Source organism: Vulpes lagopus, chromosome 19 (genome assembly GCF_018345385.1).
Source record: "Vulpes lagopus strain Blue_001 chromosome 19, ASM1834538v1, whole genome shotgun sequence".
In the NCBI taxonomy this organism is placed as follows: domain Eukaryota; kingdom Metazoa; phylum Chordata; class Mammalia; order Carnivora; family Canidae; genus Vulpes; species Vulpes lagopus.
This window is the reverse complement of record NC_054842.1, coordinates 23,987,256-24,005,019: the sequence shown is the minus strand read 5'-3', so window position 1 is coordinate 24,005,019 and position 17,764 is coordinate 23,987,256. Positions and strand designations below refer to the sequence as shown.

Here is a 17,764-nt window from a genome sequence, read left to right as displayed (position 1 = left end):
AAAAAAATAAAAATCTGAAAACTGAAACTGATCAATAGCTGGAGAGAAGAGAATATGATTGTGGAAAAAACATTTCATTATCCTTGCCTTTGCTCATCTTCAAATGAACTGTCAGCACTGGAGCTATGAAGTTGAAACATGCCTACACCAGAACCTTCATGAAGGCTCTAAGGTTTATAAGAAGAGCTCCATAGTTACTTGACACAGATTCTAGAAAAGTGGGAATGACAAGTACAAGAACCCCGCAATTGCTACAAGCTCTCTCCAGATGTACAGATCAGGTTTTTGGAATCTAGACTGCCCAATCAACACAGGTAACCTTAAGCCTGCTCCCTCAGAATCTATGCAAGCACTCTGCCCTGCCTCCCGGTGATACCACCCAGCCTTCATCCTTTCTGTTCTCTAACAAAGCCTGACAGCATTTCTCTTTATTCTGAGAAAATGGAATGGAAGTTGGCTTTTATTATCTGAGGTGAGACTAAGTAGTTTGTGGCTCAGACCACTAATTTCTCTACTGCTTCTTGGCTGTTGCTGCTTGGATTTTTTTTCACTACTCAAGAATAAAAGTGGGAAGGAAATTGGAACTGACGATTTCATTAATACCTCATTTGTGCATTTTCACCTTAGTAAGTTAACAATGTACAGGGGCAAAAGGAAGAGTTGTTACCGGTATTGAAATTCTAGATCTTATTCCATGTGTCAAATAAGGAGCAATCTGAGGATCATTTGCTCTGCCATAAAATACTCTTTCGGCTCCAGCTGGTGGGTATCTATAGTTGAAAAATTTTTTTGCCTCAGGTGGAGTAATTAGCTACAGTGAGACAAGAAAATAGAATTATTAAGTACAGTTTTAAAAATATTAGCAGGATTAATCTACACCAATCGGTGAGCACCATTACATGAATGCAGTAAGTACATGGGGAACTACAGACCCAACTAATGAAACTCCCTAAAATGTGTTTTATAGAAATAAATGTCATATTTTAAGTTATATTTAGAAAACAACCTGGAAGTACCCAAGTTAAAAAGCTTACCATAAAAGCCTATTTTCTATAGAAATAAATGGTATCTCCAATAGTTTTTGTAGAGCTAGAAATTGTAAGCTTGGAGTATTCACTTCCTTGGACAAAATCAATAGAAGGCCTCAAAATACAGTAAAGAATCAAAATTTACCACAATAAATTTATACAACTTTCTTAAGAAATGTCAAGAGTTGTCTATCTTATGTTCACAAAAATGCATATTGAAAATGCTCACCCTGGGAAGTTTTTCAGTCAAACAGGTTGCAACTCTGTATCCAATAGGAATAACTTTCCCTGCCTAAAGGGGGAAAAAAACAACAAATACTTGGTCATTGTCAGGATAGAGGTGGAGCATTTTGAAGACTGGCATTTATTTCAAAGTTGATGTATGCTTCTAATAGTTACTTTCAACTATTTAATACAATTAGAAAAATAAGAAATACAGCAAACCTAAAGTAATCCTGATTTATAATACAAACATTAAATGCTAAATATATGTAAGTATACCTTTTTCACAGTGCTAGCATTATCAGTAATTGTATCCAGTTATGCTATCTCTGTGACATGCCGAGGGAGTCAACTTTCAGAAATAATGTTTAATTATCAGTTGTACTACATCATCAGTAACGATGGAAGTATGGCTGCATTCAAGCTAAAGAGAAAGTGTTAAGTACTTCTGAGTGTGTGTGTGTGTGTGTGTGTGTGTGTGTGTGTGTGTGTGGTATGTTTGCAAATGCGTGTATTTTCACCAATGCCCTAACTTTTCACATATGCAAATCTGTCACTCCTTCAGTGAATGGTCCCAATGCACTTGCCTTCTTTCACTTAATTCTAACTTGGGTCTTATCTGTCCTTCCCTTGCCCAAGGCAAAGATTACAATTATTCCCAGCAATACACTTTTTATCTATTCTTCCTCCTTTGTCATTTCAAGGCAACTGATAACTATTTCTGCAAAGCATAAGTTTCCTTAAAAAAAAAAAATCTTACACTTGGTAAGAATGCAAACTGGTACAGCCACTGTAGAAAACAGTATGGAGGTTCTTCAGTGAGTTAAAAATAGGACTACATTATAACCCAGTGATGAGAGATAATTGGAAAAAAGGTAGGCAAGGACAAGGGGACCTCACCCTAAGAGAAAACTTCCCTTTAAAAGGAATTTACAAGGAGCCCTCGCCCTTTCCTGTGTGATAAACAGAAGACAAAAAACTGATTGGATGACAGCCTCATGGAGGATTAATCAGATTAAAACAGCCCACCAACACCCCATAAAAACCCCTAGACTTACAAACTCCAGTGCAACCCTCTCAGGTCCTCTCCCTTTTTGGGAACTTTGTCCTACCACTCAATAAACTTTGCTTTGCTGCCCACCACTCTTTCTCTGGTCTGCCTCATCATTCTTTGAAGCAGAGTAACCAAGAACCTCAGGCACTGAAGAAGAAAATCCTTCAATATCAGCAGTTGCACTACTAGGTAATTATCCAAAGGATATGAACAAAACATACTGATTAAAAAGGGCACCTGCACCCCAATATTTATAGCAGCAATGTCCACAATAGCCAAACTATGGAAAGAGCCCTGATGTCTGTCCAGTGACAGATGAATGGATAAAGAAGATATAAACACACGAACACAATGGAATATTACTCAGCCATCAAAAGGAATGAAATCTTGCCATTTGCAATGACTTGGATGGAACTAGAGGGTATTACACTAAGTGATATGAGACAGAGAAGGACAAATACAGTATGATTCCACTCATGTGAAATTTAAGAAACAAATGAACATAGGGGAAGGGAAGGAAAAATAAGATGAAACTTTGAGAGAGAGGCAAACCATAAGTGACACTGAACCCTAGGAAACAAACTGAGGGTTGCTGAAGGGGAAGTTAGTAGGGGGGAAGGGATAATTGGGTGAGGGGCATCAAGGAAGGCATTTGATACAATGAGCACTAAGTGTTATATGCAATTGATGAATCATTAAATTCTACCCTTGAAACCAATAATACAGTATATGTTAATGAAATTGATTTTAAATAAAGAATTAAAGGGGCACCTGGGTGCTTCAGGTGGTTAAGTGTCTGCCTTCAGCTCAGGTCATGATCCCAGGATCGTGGGATCAAGCCCTGCATTGGGCTCATTGTTCAGCAGGGAATCTGCTTGTCTCTCGCCATCTGCCTTGCCACTCCTTGTGTTCTTTCGCTCTCTCTGCCAAATAAATAAAATCTTTTTTTTTTAAAGAAATTTTTAAAATCTCTGAGAGACAGCTAAATAAAAAAATTAAAAATTGGGGATCCCTGGGTGGTTCAGGGGATCCCTGGGTGGCTCAGCTGTTTGGCACCTGCCTTTGTTTGGCCTAGGGCGTGATTCTGGGGTTCTGGGATCAAGTCCAGCATCAGGCTCCCCAGAGGGAGCCTGCTTCTCCCTCTGCCTGTGTCTCTGCCTCTCTCTCTTTGTCTCTCATGAATAAATAAATAAAATCTTTTTAAAAATAAAATGATATATAAATAATTTTGAATAATATAAAAATGTTTATGACATAATGTGAATTATAATAAAGATGTAAATTTGCATCATACAAATACACAGAATCCTATCTCTATACAAACATATAGACAAAAAGTTGCCAGTTGTGATTCTATTTGAGAAATGAGATTACAAGTGACTTATTTTCTTCTTTGTACTATTCTCAATATTTTATAACTAAGTCTTGCTTTGTAAAGCAAAAGAAAGCAATAAAAGGTTACCAAAAAGTCTATAAACAACATCAACTAGAATAAAAACATCAGCAAGAGCACTAGAAACTAAGAATGATAATCAAGTCTATCCAGACCCAAGACAGAATTGAGGAGCAGCTTTAATGGCCACTTTGAGTTCTACTTCCTGAACTCTTAAAGGTAGCCTAGGGTGATCCTAATGACCTCCCTAACCTGAAAAGGAAAACAATGATCTTCCTGAAGACTTTCTGTTGCCTCAGCGGAGTATGATGATCTACCCCAAGAAATGTAAACAAACATTAAATGTAACCGTAGCCCTCAACAAGCCATAAAACACACTCTCTAGTACTATAAACTCCTAGCAGGGACGCCATCTTGCACCACCAGGGATGGGTAGAACTTAGCAGTATATCCCAAACTTTAGTCCCATGAACACTTATAGTTAATGGATTTTTTTTTTTTTAATTCTGCTGGTGGGGCACCTGGGTGGCTCAGTTGGTTAAGCAACTGCTTTTGACTTGGGTCATGATCCCGGGTTCTGGGACTGAGCCTCACATTAGGCTCCCTGCTGAGCAGGGAGTCTGTCATTCCCTCTGTCTCTCCCCCAACCCGTGCTCTCTTTAAGTCTCTCTTCCTGTCTCTCAAATAAAGAATAAAACCTTTAAAAGTAATAATAATAAAATAAATTCTGCTGACAAAAACTTGGTAAATGTAGATAGATCTTGAATATACTAATGTACATTTTAAATCTCAAAGGGAAGGACCATATAGTGATTTCCCATTAATCTGATCTTGGAGGTTTTATTTATTTTTGACACTGAACTAATCTTGCATGAAAACCCATATAGGAAACCAGCTCGAGTTTCATTTCTCTCTGTGTTCCTACTACTAACCTCATTTATCAAAATAAAAGTAAAAAAAAAAAAAAAAAAGTCATGTTTTCCAAGGTTGGCAATCAAAGAAAAGTCTCCATATAGGTAAGACAATGGGTTATCTTTTATAACATATATCTTGTCCTCTTTCTCTTAAAGATTTCTTTGCAATTATCTCTCAACCACAGATTGGTTTTAAAACAGGTGCTGCCCTCTTAATTCTTGGGTTCAAACTTACATTAGTTCCCCACAACATGACTAAGGCCAGCCTGGAATAAACACTTTAAGAATTCCTAGTAGATTTTTCTGAGGAAAGAGGAAAAGAAGACAAAGTCTCAAACCTGGAAAGAAAAATGAAAATAATCTATTTTGCAAGATATATTTATCTACATCTTTGTGGTTTCTGCAGCAAAGACTCCCCCTACCTTATTTACCACTCACTTTCACATAGTATTATTTTAGCACCTATCACCCAGAACAAGAAGCCATGTACCCCCCTAAGTTCAAGTCAACATTTATACATGATACAGATGCAGCAAGGACGCCATTTTATCTGGTTCAAAAGTGTTAGAAGAATGAACACCTGTTATTTTCTTTTTTTTTTTTTTTACAAAATTAACTTTTGTTTAAGTTATACATGTTCTTTGTTCAAAAACCAAATTGTCGTAATAAAAAACAGCATTTCTCTGCCCCATTTGTACCCAGTCCTATTTTCTGGAGCCACCTGTCTTCTAAAGTTTAAGTCATTTCTTCTGATATTTATCTTCACATTCCTAACCCTTATACTGTTATATATTGATTAGTTTTAGACAATACTGGTACCCTTTCATGGTAGAGAAGGTTGTAGCTTTCTTACACCATCATGACTTCCCCTCTCTCATCCTCTCAATATGGTTACATCATACTTTTTAAAAAGCCAATGGTGTGTATATTATCATAATTGTTCACTGTTGAACCAAGTAGGTATATTATATTTATCATGTTATTTTTTCCTAATCATTGCCATTGCAATGATTTTTTGTTTTTGTTTTTTAATGTGCCTATTTCTAAATCCTTCCAAGTGCTCCAACTGATCTGTCAAATTTCTAGGATGTTTTTGCTTTGTTTCTTTGTTGTTGTTTTGTCCTTTTTTTGTTTGTTTGTTTTTTTAATAAACTCTCTCCTATAACTCTTCTTCCTCCTGCTTTAATCTCATCTGGTTGCTCTTAGGTCTGGTGCAGAGCTCTTGTCCTGGATATTTTTCCTTTGCCATTCTTCAGAGTTAGATTACCCATTCCATAAATCCCATCTATGCCACCGTTTGGATTTATACTCCCATTTCACCAAGTAAATTCTTTAGTCATTTCCTAAGAAAGAAGACATATCTCATCTGGTTGCCCTTAGGTCTGGTGCAGAGCTCTTGTCCTGGATATTTTTCCTTTGCCATTCTTCAGACTTAGATTACCCATTCCATAAATCCCATCTATGCCACCTTTTGGATTTATACTCCCATTTCACCAAGTAAATTCTTTAGTCATTTCCTAAGAAAGAAGACATAAAAAGTCAACTTTTGATACCTTGCATCTCTTGAAAAACAACAACAACAAAAAACAGGCTCAAAATGGAACGACTTGTGCTAAGCCCCATGTTAATGAACTAAGACTTGATCCATAACCTAATTGTAGTCTCACCCTTTCCCAGGAGTGGAATTTTAAATCAATCAGTCTGGAATTTCCTGATCAACACTAGTGAGGTCGTCTGCTTAATAGACTGCATCCTCTCCCAAAGAAAGGTGACCTTGTCTGAAATAATCCTTTCTTTTTAATAATGACTTCATTGTCCCCACCCCCTTCTGCTTATAAAAGCCTTCCATTTTGTACAGCTCCTCAAAGCTCTTTTCCACGCACTAAAGGGAATGCTGCCTGATTCATGGATTATTGAAAACAAATCTCATTAGATCTTCAAGTTTACTCAGTTGATTTTTTCTTTTTTTAACAGATTCATTTTTTGGTTAATAGTCTGGCTAGGTATAAAATACAAGGTAGCAAATAATTTTCTCTCTTAATTTTGAAGGCATTATGCCAACATCTAAGAGGTGGTCTTGGGCACCTTGTTGGTTTAGTAGAGTATGTAACTCATGGTCTTGGGGTTGTGAGTTCAAGTCCCATGGTGAGTGAAGAGATTACTTTAAAAGTGGTGTTGCTGTTTAGAATTCTAATGCAGCTCTGTTTTTTGTTCCATCGTATGTGACTTTTTTCCCCTGTGGAAGTATTTAGAATCATCTCTATATCCTTAGTTTTCAGAAATTTTGCAACAATGATCCATGATATGGGTCTTTTTTCCTTCATTTGGAATTAACTCCTTGCAATCTTGACTTGTACCCAAAATTCAAAGGTTTGCTGTATGTCTTTGATAATTTTCTCCACTTTATCCTCTCTTTCTGCACCATTAGTCAAGTGAACCTGAATATTTTAATCTTTGTTTTAATGTCTGGGAAATCTATTTGATGAAGACTTCCTGATTTCATTGAATTTTCATTTAGACTGATTTCATTCTCAGAAGTTATTTTCTGTTCTTTTAAAAGTTGCAATCTTGTTTTATGGATTAAACATCTTTTATCTCTCAGGCAATCATTTTTTATTTACATTTTCCTGTTCCCTCTGTGTTTGTATGTTTCTTTTTAATTTGTTTTGGCCCTCACTTTTTTTTTTTTTAAGATTTTATTTATTTATTCATGAGAGACACAAAGAGAGAGGCAGAGACAAAGGCAGAGGGAGAAGCAGGTTCCCTGCAGGGAGCCCAGTGTGGAACTCAATCCCGGAACTCCAGGATCAGGCTCTGAGCAGAAGGCAGACGCCCAACCATTGGACCACCCAGGTGTCCCATGGCCTTCACTTTCAAGCTGGAATCTGATCATTATGTTAAAAAGGCACTAAAAAGATGATTAGTAGCTCTGTGTGTTTGCAGGACTCGTTGACTTGGTTTTCCAAAAAGAAACCTTTATTTTTTCCTATGAAGTGATCAGATGATGAGGCAGTTTTTATTTTGGTGGGATCCCCAGTATCATTTTCTTTACTCTAGACTATTCAGAATTTCCAGAGAATAGTAATCATGGAAATAAGAGTTGACAATTATAAAGCACTTAGCAATGTGATGGACACTGTTCTAAGTGTTTTATATGTATTAATTTATTTAGTACTCAAAGACTTCCACAAAGTAGGTGCTTTTAATACCACCTCCATTATGAGCAAAATGAGGCAGAGAGGTGGCAGAATTACACTGCTTAATAAACTGGCAGAGACCTGAAACTGGCTGCTTTTCAAATCTCTGCTCTTACTCATGATCCTCCACTGCGTCTCTATGCACCGCCTACAGGAGAGAGGGCTGGCTTTCACCCTCACTGCTGGCCCTTCAGAGGGCCATTGGGAGAGGAAACTAGGCAAATTACATTACAGAAAGTACATTTTACTTATGTATGTCTCGTTTTCAGCATGGACCTACGTCCCTGGTCCCTGCCTTATGTTGGCCTTTTATTGACTATAAAAACTGCTTTGGGAAAAATAAATCCACAGATTTGGTGGAAAGGAGTAGGAGGGGATCCCTGGGTGGCGCAGAGGTTTGGCGCCTGCCTTTGGCCCGGGGCACGATCCTGGAGACCTGGGATCGAGTCCCACGTCAGGCTCCCGGTGCGTGGAGCCTGCTTCTCCCTCTGCCTGTGTCTCTGCCTCTCTCTCTGTGTGTGACTATTATAAATAAATAAAATTTAAAAAAAAAAAAAAAGGAGTAGGAGCTGGTGCAGAGAGGTAGGGAGTCAGGGTAGCAGAGGATAGAGAAGTGGAACTGGAATCCAACTGTGCTGAATATGAACTTACAACTGATCTTTTGATTTTCAGATCCAAGTTTTACGACCCTTTTTTCCAAGGGTTGAGCTTTTCAGGGATTATTCCAGGAAAACCAGATCATATCTGGTAGAAAAAACCACCTGATTTCCCTCAAATTTCCTTTTCTCCTGTGTTGCAAAGTCAGTTGCTATATCTCCATTTCCTGTTTTCTAAAGTTTATTGAAATTTCTTAAAAAAAAAAAAAAAAGAAAGAAAGAAATTTCTTAACTGTTCTCTCTTCTCTATTTTACTTTTCCTTATGGTCTATTATCTTAAAAAAAAACTTATAGGGATCCCTGGGTGGCGCAGCGGTTTGGCGCCTGCCTTTGGCCCAGGGCGCGATCCTGGAGACCCGGGATCGAATCGCACGTCGGGCTCCCGGTGCATGGAGCCTGTTTCTCCCTCTGCCTGTGTCTCTGCCTCTCTCTCTCTCTCTCTCTCTGTGACTATCGTAAATAAAAAAAAAAAAAAAAAAAAAAAACTTATAGGCATCAAAAATCAGAAATTCAGCTTTGATATTAGTATCTAAGTACAAAATTCAAATATCACTAATTGCTGCAATATTGTCCTTTATAACAAAAGGAACAAACCCAAAATCACAGTGTCATTGGTCCCTCTGAACAGCAGATAACATGCTTAGACACATAAGAGATTTATTAGGGAAAACACCTGAGAAAGATAAGTGGGGGGAGTGGGACAGCTGAGGGTGAGATGGAGAATAGTAAGTAGGGAGAACTTTAAAGCCGTAACACTTCTCAAAAGAGAGAGAAAAGGAAATATTAAGAAGGAAGAGCTTGAAGGGTGCGTGGGTGGCTCAGATGGTTGAGCAAAGGACTCTTGATTTTAGCTCAGGTCATGGTCTCTGGGTCATAGGATTAAGTCCCAGGTCTGGCTCAGCAGAGTCAGCTTGGAATTCTCTCTCTGCCTCTACCACTCCTCCAGCTCACACCCTTGTATGCGTGCACTCTCTCTCTCTCAAATAAATAAAATAGTAAGAAAGAAAGAAAGAAAGAAAGAAAGAAAGAAAGAAAGAAAGAAAGAAAGAAAGAAAGAAAGAAAGAAGAAAGAAAAGAAAAGAAAAGAAAAGAAAAGAAAAGAAAAGAAAAGAAAAGAAAAGAAAGAAAGAAAGAAAAAGGTTTCAGACTAACTTAAAGGGCTGAGAAAATTTTGGCCAGGCAAATGAGTGGTCTCTGAGACTTAGTTTCCCATTAAAGAAATCCCACTGGGAAAAAAAGAGTCCAGTCCTAGGAACCCTGCCATGTTCAATCACTGGGAGCATGGATGCTGCAACAGCTTCATGGGGGCAGCAGGAAGAGGCAGTCAGTTGGCTATGCTCCCCACAGCAGGTACTCTTGAAGGGACATATGAACCAGGCACCTCCAGAACCACCACTCATGCAGAGCATTTAGTTGTTCTGTTTCTTTGGTCCTGTCAGTTAGGAACAGTTCCTGATACTTCCTTGTCTTTCATGACCCTGACATTTTCTGAGGACATGCCAGTTATTTTATAAAATGTCCCTCAGTTTAGGTTTGATTACTGTTTTCTTGTGATTAAAGTCATACATTTTTGTTAGGGGTATCACAGAAACAATGCTGTGTTCTTCTGTCAGGGAGGACATATTGTTAATCTGTCCTATTACTGATAGTGTTAGATTTAGTCATTAAATGAAGGTGTTATCTGCTAGGTTTCTCTTCTGTAAAGTTATTTTTCCTTTGTAATTAATAATTATTCTATGTAAATAACCAGTTCCTCATCAAACTTTCACCTACTGTTTAATATCCATTGGTGATTCATGCCTAAATCATCATTACTCTGATGACTGCCAAATGGTGACTTTCCAATTCCATCATTCCATCTACATTTATTAATTGGCAATAGACTACAAGGAAGCTTTCCTTTCTTTCTATTTATTCAATCATTCATGTACTTACATCAGTCTGGGCTCATGGATGTCTATTTTACTCAATGGCAATTTTATTCAATGTCCCAAATATAACAGTTTGGTTCACTAAGAGTTTTGTCAAGCTTATTTCTGTGCCCCTTTAATATATCTGCATTATTCTTTGAGAATTTTCTTACTTTTTGGCCCTTAAAGGTATTCCAAGTTCATATTATAGTGTACCAACCCTAGAGTCAGCCATTCTTCCAGAATCCTGATTTCTTTTAATACAGATTAATACTCAAAAATCAAGATCTCGTTTTTGGTGTGCTCAGTGCTACTAAACATTGCTGCTAGGTTCTCTTAGAGGATACAGGTTAGAAATGTATGTATGTATACACCCCCCCACATACTAGTGTCTATATCAATTTTATAATATTCCATTTTATTAAATATGTAGATATGGGTTTGGACATGGTATCTCATGAGTTTCCATCAATTACCTCCAATTACAATCCAGTACAACAGGATTCCTTCTATCATTCTCCTTCTCTTTTTCATATTGGTAACTTTTTTCTCTATCAGTGAGAAACCTGGCTCCTATTGTCCTCAATATATTCACTTACCTTCTCAAGCCCTCTGGATGTAACCAAATTCCCAACAGCACTGACCACCTCCTCACTCAGCCACTCCCTTTCTCAGCTTCTAATCACATCAGTCTGGCCCCATTTGGCCACCTCCTCAGCCAGTCCCCACTATCACAGCTTTCAGTGACCATCTCATGTAATTGGTTCTCAAGATTCAAGTCAACTCAGAAAGGTTGGTAACAAGACACTTTTAACTACCAAAGACCCACTGACCCATAATCATCACACCACCTTCCTCTCTCCAAACTCAGTATGGGGTAGCATAATGGTCCCATCTCTCTCATTGGGCCTTGGTCAAGAACATCCTGTTTTGCCCATAGATATCCTTATTTCTGGACATCTTGGAAAAAAGTTAGGAGTGATAACATCAATTTCTTTCTGCTCAGAAAGCCCTGAACTCAATATGCAAATGAAATCACCCACTTCTCAGAATTCTGCAGACATTGGTTCTTTGCAAATTCTGACAAAATGAATCTTTTCCCCAAAAAGCTATGAGGTACTCTTAGTGATTGGGAAAAAAATAAGGCACCCTCATTACATGACATTTATTGTATTATAAAAACAGTTGTCTATTGGTCTCAGGTCTATATACTCTAAGTTCTTTAAAAGTAGGCATTTTGTAGCCTGATGCCTAATATACAATCTAGTCATTGTAGACTCTATAATTTTTTTAACCTTTATTTGAACCTCTTCTTCCTTCCCCTTTGTGCCTCAGGGCTCAATATTATTTACTAATGCACTTTGTAAGATTTAGTTGGCTTGTCTAAGAACTCAATGTTTCTGCCATAGTTGGTGTACTAGTGGTGATTAAGGGACAGTCTCAGGATGTCTTGGAGAAATAACCACTATGGAGATTTTGATCTCTACCAGAGTTTTAAGAGCCAAAACCCTCTTGTGGGTTACACGGAGAGGACCTCTTTTTTACCAGAATCTTTGTAATTCTTGAAAGACAGTCTAAAAATCTCTCGCCAGCCACTATTTCTTGGAAACTTTTCCTGAATACAAGTCCTTATGCTATACATCAATAACTGTTTTACTTGAAGGACTAGAAGGCTTAAGGGTGTCTCATAAATCCATCAGAGCAGACCCTCACATACAGCTCTACACCAACTTTGGGCAGCAACTTCAAGCAACAAAAGGATAAGTGTTCTTACATTGAGATATATCTGCTCTCCTTCCCTCAACACCAGAAAGGCCTCTGATTGAGATAAGCTCCCCAATTCCCTAACTACACCATAATGCAATGCAATTGTCTTCAAGGGTTGATTTTAGCGGGCTCTTCACAATAGGAATTTCCAACTGAACACTCCTCATAGTCATGTGCTTGAAACTGGGTTTTGAACTCCCCTAAATGCACTTCCTTCCTTTTCTTTCTTTTTTTAAAGATTTTATTTATTCATGAAAGACACAGAGGAGAGAGAGAGAGAGAGAGAGAGAGAGAGAGAGAGAGAGGCAGAGACACAGGCAGAGGAAGAAGCAGGCTCCACTCAGGGAGCCCGACGTGGGACTTGAGCCTGGGTCCCCAGGATCACGCCCTTGGCTGAAGGCAGGCGCTAAACTGCTGAGCCACCCAGGAATTCCCCTTCCTTCCTTTTCTGAGACTGTATGGACTCAGGAGCATCAAATAGATTACCATCTCATCCCTTGGTGAGGATGTTAAGGGATCACCCATCTTTCCCCTTTCAGCTGTGTGAATTCTACCAAGCCTACCAAGAAATAGGTAACATACATAACAGAAAAACAGTTACAAGCATAAAGACAATTGGAAATAGGGAAGGCTTCCCAATTCCTTTTATTTTTTTTTTATTTTTATTTTATTTTTTTTTATTTTTTTTCTTTTTTTTTTTTTTCCAATTCCTTTTATATCAGCATTACTCTCATACCAAACCAAAAGAAATATGGCACAAGAAGGAAAACTACTGTTCAATCTTACATGGGATCATAGATGCAAAAATGCTAGTAAAATACTAGCAAATCAAATTCCAGAATATGTCATAATAATAGTATATCAAAACCATGTAGGGCTTAGCTCAAAAATATGGTTTTTGAAAATTAACAATTCTAATTTGGAAAATATGTATTTCAGCAAATGTGAGGGAAAACCTTTTAAGTTTCAAACTCTATTCCTAATTTTTTTTAAAGATTTTATTTATTTATTCATGAGAGACATACACACACACAGAGGCAGAGACATAGGCAGGGGAGAAGCAGGCTCCATGCAGGGAGACCCATGTGGTACTCGATCCTGGGACTTCAGGATCATGCCCTGAGCCGAAGACAGACGCTTAATTGCTGAGCCACCCAGGCATCCCTATTCCTAATTTTTAAACATTTTTAGCAAACTGAGAATGAAGACTGGCATCCTTAATTTGATATATCAGAAATCTCCGGCAAAAATACTTGATAGTGAAACATAAGAATCATTCACATTAAAATTTGAAAAGAGACTTTACTTTCAACATTGTATTATTGATCATAAGCAATGTAATGAGATGGGAAATAGAGATAGGAGATACATAAGCTGAAGAAGGAAAGACAAAGTATCAATATGGTTGCCTACCTAGAAAATACAAATAATTGTTAGCTAGGATACAATGGAAAGTTACCCAAATAAGAGGCCTGGAAACTATGAGCAGAAGGGAGAAGGGGAAGAGACAAAAGGAGGGAAGAAATGTGTTTTGTTTTGCAGAACCAATAGTTCCAGCCAAGGAGATGCCCAGCTAGGTGTTTCACCTGATAGCACCTTGCTAGGTGTGTTTTGCCTGGTAACCCCTTACTTGAGTCAGTTTGAGTTGAATTGGAGCTGAGGACCTGCAAAGAACCCCCCCTGAATTGTCCTGTAGATACTTTTGATTCATTATAATACTAAGTTCTCCTCCTATAAGCAGAGTCTTCTGTCATTTTTTTGAACATACAATGTATGCACTAACATGTAAACACACTAGGCATGTACAATTAAACCAAAAGTGCATATGCAAGCTCCCTGCCCCTGCCCCCAATACACCGAATAAAAGTTTCCTATACTAACCTAATAGGGAGATGATGCTTGAGAGATATTTCCTTGTCTTGTAACAATTAAAAATTCTTTGCTTTCAACATTTCCTTGGGTTGTGCTCAATATGAAGCACCCCAAGCAGCAAACCCCTTGAGTTCACTTACATAATGATAAGCAATTAAACCTAATAGGAGTCGACCAAGATGAACAGATATAAGAATAAGAACAATGGAAACAAACATATGGAACAATCTTCAATCTCATCACAAATCCAATAAATGTGAATTAAAACAATGCCTTACAAATCATCATTAATTTTTTAAATTTAGTGGTACAATCTTTTAGGAAGGGATTTGGCAACAGTGAACTAGAGAAAGATCCATCCTTTGGCTTCTGCTGAAACTCTATCCTAAGGAAATATTCCAAGACATATAAAAAGATGCATACATAAAGATATTCACAGACTATTTTTATAGAAAAATCTGGGAAGAAATCTAATGTCCAACAAAAAAGAGGGTAAATAACCTAAAAAAATCTTAGATTGGCTTAAAGAAATAGTTTTTTTTTTATCATAAAAACATCTTTTAAGGTTTCTGTAATAACACTGAAATTGTATTAAATCATAATTAGTGAAAAATCAAGAAAAACAATTTGTATGTTTGGTATAACAACCACATAAAAATGCATTTGGAGAAAAGTGTCACAAGAAATGTAGTATAGTCAAGAATTCACTCTTGGGTCTGAAGTTGTGACTTCAAATCCTGGAGCTACCAATTCCTAGCTATATGACCTTGGCCAAATTATCTAATTTGCCTCAGTTTCTCCCCTGTAATGTGGAATTCAATAATAGCAGCTGTCTCATAGGGTGGTTATGACAGTAAATGAGTTTATACTTGCAAAGCACCGTGTGTAGTGATGTTGATATAAGCTGCTAATAAACATTCATCTGAATGCAGCAGAGTACGGGAAGGCATTGTGTTGGGGTGATAAGATTCTGGGTGTTTTTGTTTCTGTTGTCTAAGTTTTCTATAATATTATTTTTGTTTTATAGTAAAAATGGATATTTTAATATTTAAAACATTATTCCTAGTCCACACTAATCTCTCCTCTCACCTATATCCTAATTCCACTCCCTCCTGTTTATCTAGGATCTGGTTCCACCCACTATCTCCTTTGTGTTATCTCAAACTCTTCTACTGATTCACTAAATAAATAAATAGACTCCTAAGTGAACCTTTACTCCCTTCTCTTCACTGTTGCACTTCTTAAGGAAAAACAAAATTCACAATAACTTTCTCCAATTTGAATTTCCCATTCACTCTTCAGCATATTAGAATCTGAATTCTCTTTCCATTATGCCATTCTAACAATGCTGCTAATTTCCTTAATGTCCAAAACTAATTAATCTGCATCCTCTTTACCCTATTACAGGTGTTTTAACACTGCCAGTCACTTTCTCTGTGAAACTCTCCTCCCTGTCCTATCACAGTAAGAAAGGAGGATGTGACGGGAGGAAGAAGTACGGGTTTTAGTATTGCCTCTGTTGGAAACTAAAAGCTGGTATCTGTCCGTGTGTGAGATCAGGTCTGGAGCGGTAGACTACAGAACCAATCCAGAAAGAAGAAGTGGGAGTGGTCAAGTGAAAGAGCGTAGCTGGGGAAATCCAATAAGGGAACCAGAAAGCAAAGTGGGTCAAAGACAAAAGAACACCCTGAGTCCCAAGGGGGAACAAAAAGTCTGCAGACACAGAAAAAAATTCTGCAGAATCCCTGTGACCACTTTCAACAGAATTGTATTGTCAAATCTCAGTGTGTGGACTCTTTTATTCTCAGAATACCTCAAGGATTTTTCTTTTATGTTCCTCAATACCACCCTCTCAGACTCACATCTTTCTTCTCTGACTGTTCTCCCATTTAATCATCCAGGCTTCCTTCATCATATATTTAAATGACCACTATATGCCAGGCATTGTGATATGCCACCCAGCTACACAGTAAATAAGGTAAAGGCCCTATCTTCAAAAGCTCACCTAATTGACATTTCACAAGTGTGTTTCCCAAGGTTCTTGCCTAAACTTCTATTCTACCCATGGCTCCAACTGTTTCACATTACCAACCATCTCTCTGGCTTCTTCGTCTGATATCTTGTAGATATTTCAAACCCAGGATAGCCAACACCAGATATTCATTTGCCATCAAACTAGAAGAGATCATCATCAACCTAGAAACTCCTAAGTCATCCATCAGCTTTCCTTTCACCACATAGAAGAACAACTGAATGGCAATTCCTTTTTTTCTTTTTAAAGATTGTATTTATTTATTCATGAGAGAGAGAGAGAGAGAGAGAGAGAGAGAGGCAGAAGGTGAAGCAGGCTCCATGCAGGGAGCCTGATGCAGAACTCGATCCCAGGACCAGGGGATCATGACCTGAGCTGAAGGCAGATGCTCAACTGCTGAGCCACCCAGGCATCCCGGCAATTCCTTTTTTTAAAAAAAACAACTTTCTTTTCTTTCTTTCTTCTTCTTTCTTTCTTTCTTCTTTCTCTTTCTTTCTTTCTTTTTTTCCTTCTTTCTTTTTCTTCTTTTTTTTGTAGGCTCCACACCCAGCATGGAAGCCAACATGGGTGTTGAACTCACAACCCTGAGATCAAGATTTGAGCTGAGAACAAGAGTTGGACGCTTAGCCAACTGAGGCACCCAGATGTCCCTGGATGGCAATTTTTAACAATATCATCTCCTAAAAAGCTTACAAAATTGTACTCTCCTCTCTTTCTAACTCTACATTAAGTTCCATCCATAATTGCTTTGATTAAGCCTTCTAACTTTTTCCTGTCATTAAATATCTCCCCTTCTAATCCATCGTTACTACTGATATCAGAATTATCTTTCCGAAAGGCAAATTTTATCCCATTACTTCTGTTTCCATATGTTTTATTCTTATATTTTGGATGTTTAGATTTCTTCCATGTATTTTTCATTTGTATCAACACCATGCTGAATAAAAGAATTGCTTATATTTCTTAAAATTTCTTTAATTTTGGTTATGTTCTCTGCCTTTCTTTGCCAAAAGTGCTCCAAACTTTTTTTCCATCTGACATATTAGTTCAAATGAGCCCAAATATTTCTAAATTAGCTCAAATATTTCTTTCTCTGCAAAGCCTTTTCCAATTCCTTCAAACAGAGCTGCCCAATTTTTCCACTGAGCTCTGTGCTTAGAGTACATTTCTTTTTTTTTTTTTTTCTTGGAAGAGGGTTGGTATTTTTTTTTTTAATTTTTATTATTTATTTATTTATGATAGTCACACACAGAGAGAGAGAGGCAGAAACACAGGCAGAGGGAGAAGCAGGCTCCATGCACCGGGAGCCCGATGTGGGATTCGATCCTGGGTCTTCAGGATCGCGCCCTGGGCCAAAGGCAGGCGCCAAACCACTGCACCACCCAGGGATCCCAGAGTACATTTCTATTAAGAAATTTGTTTTCTATTCATTTGAACACCTATATAACAGTTTTTAGTTATCAGTCTCTAACATTGGAATGAGTGCCTCAACCTAGAGTATATGGATCATATATATTTTTTTGTTTTATATTGCCCTGTATCTAGCAAAACGGGCACCAGCACCACCACCACAAGTCTTTGCTGAAAGGAGTAACTCACAGAATAAATAATGAATGGGGAATTTTTTTTCCTTTTTTCCTTCATTATATGACTATTAGGATGCAATATGTATCTTGGTGAGAGGGTTGAGAAAATGCAGATTAAGAAATAAAATGAAGG

At 37.7% G+C, this 17,764-nt stretch overlaps 1 protein-coding gene across 1 annotated transcript in view; it reads right to left on the bottom strand.

The window, feature by feature from the left end:
- The window catches only part of EFHB (EF-hand domain family member B), a 54,451-nt gene that overhangs the window by 29,092 nt on the left and 7,595 nt on the right, over positions 1 to 17,764 (bottom strand). The window contains exons 4-5 of the mRNA XM_041734261.1: positions 1,258 to 1,320; positions 668 to 811 (exon numbers count right to left, since the gene is read on the bottom strand). Of these exons, the coding sequence (XP_041590195.1) occupies positions 668 to 811; positions 1,258 to 1,320 (207 nt within the window). The remainder of the gene's footprint in view (positions 1 to 667; positions 812 to 1,257; positions 1,321 to 17,764) is intronic.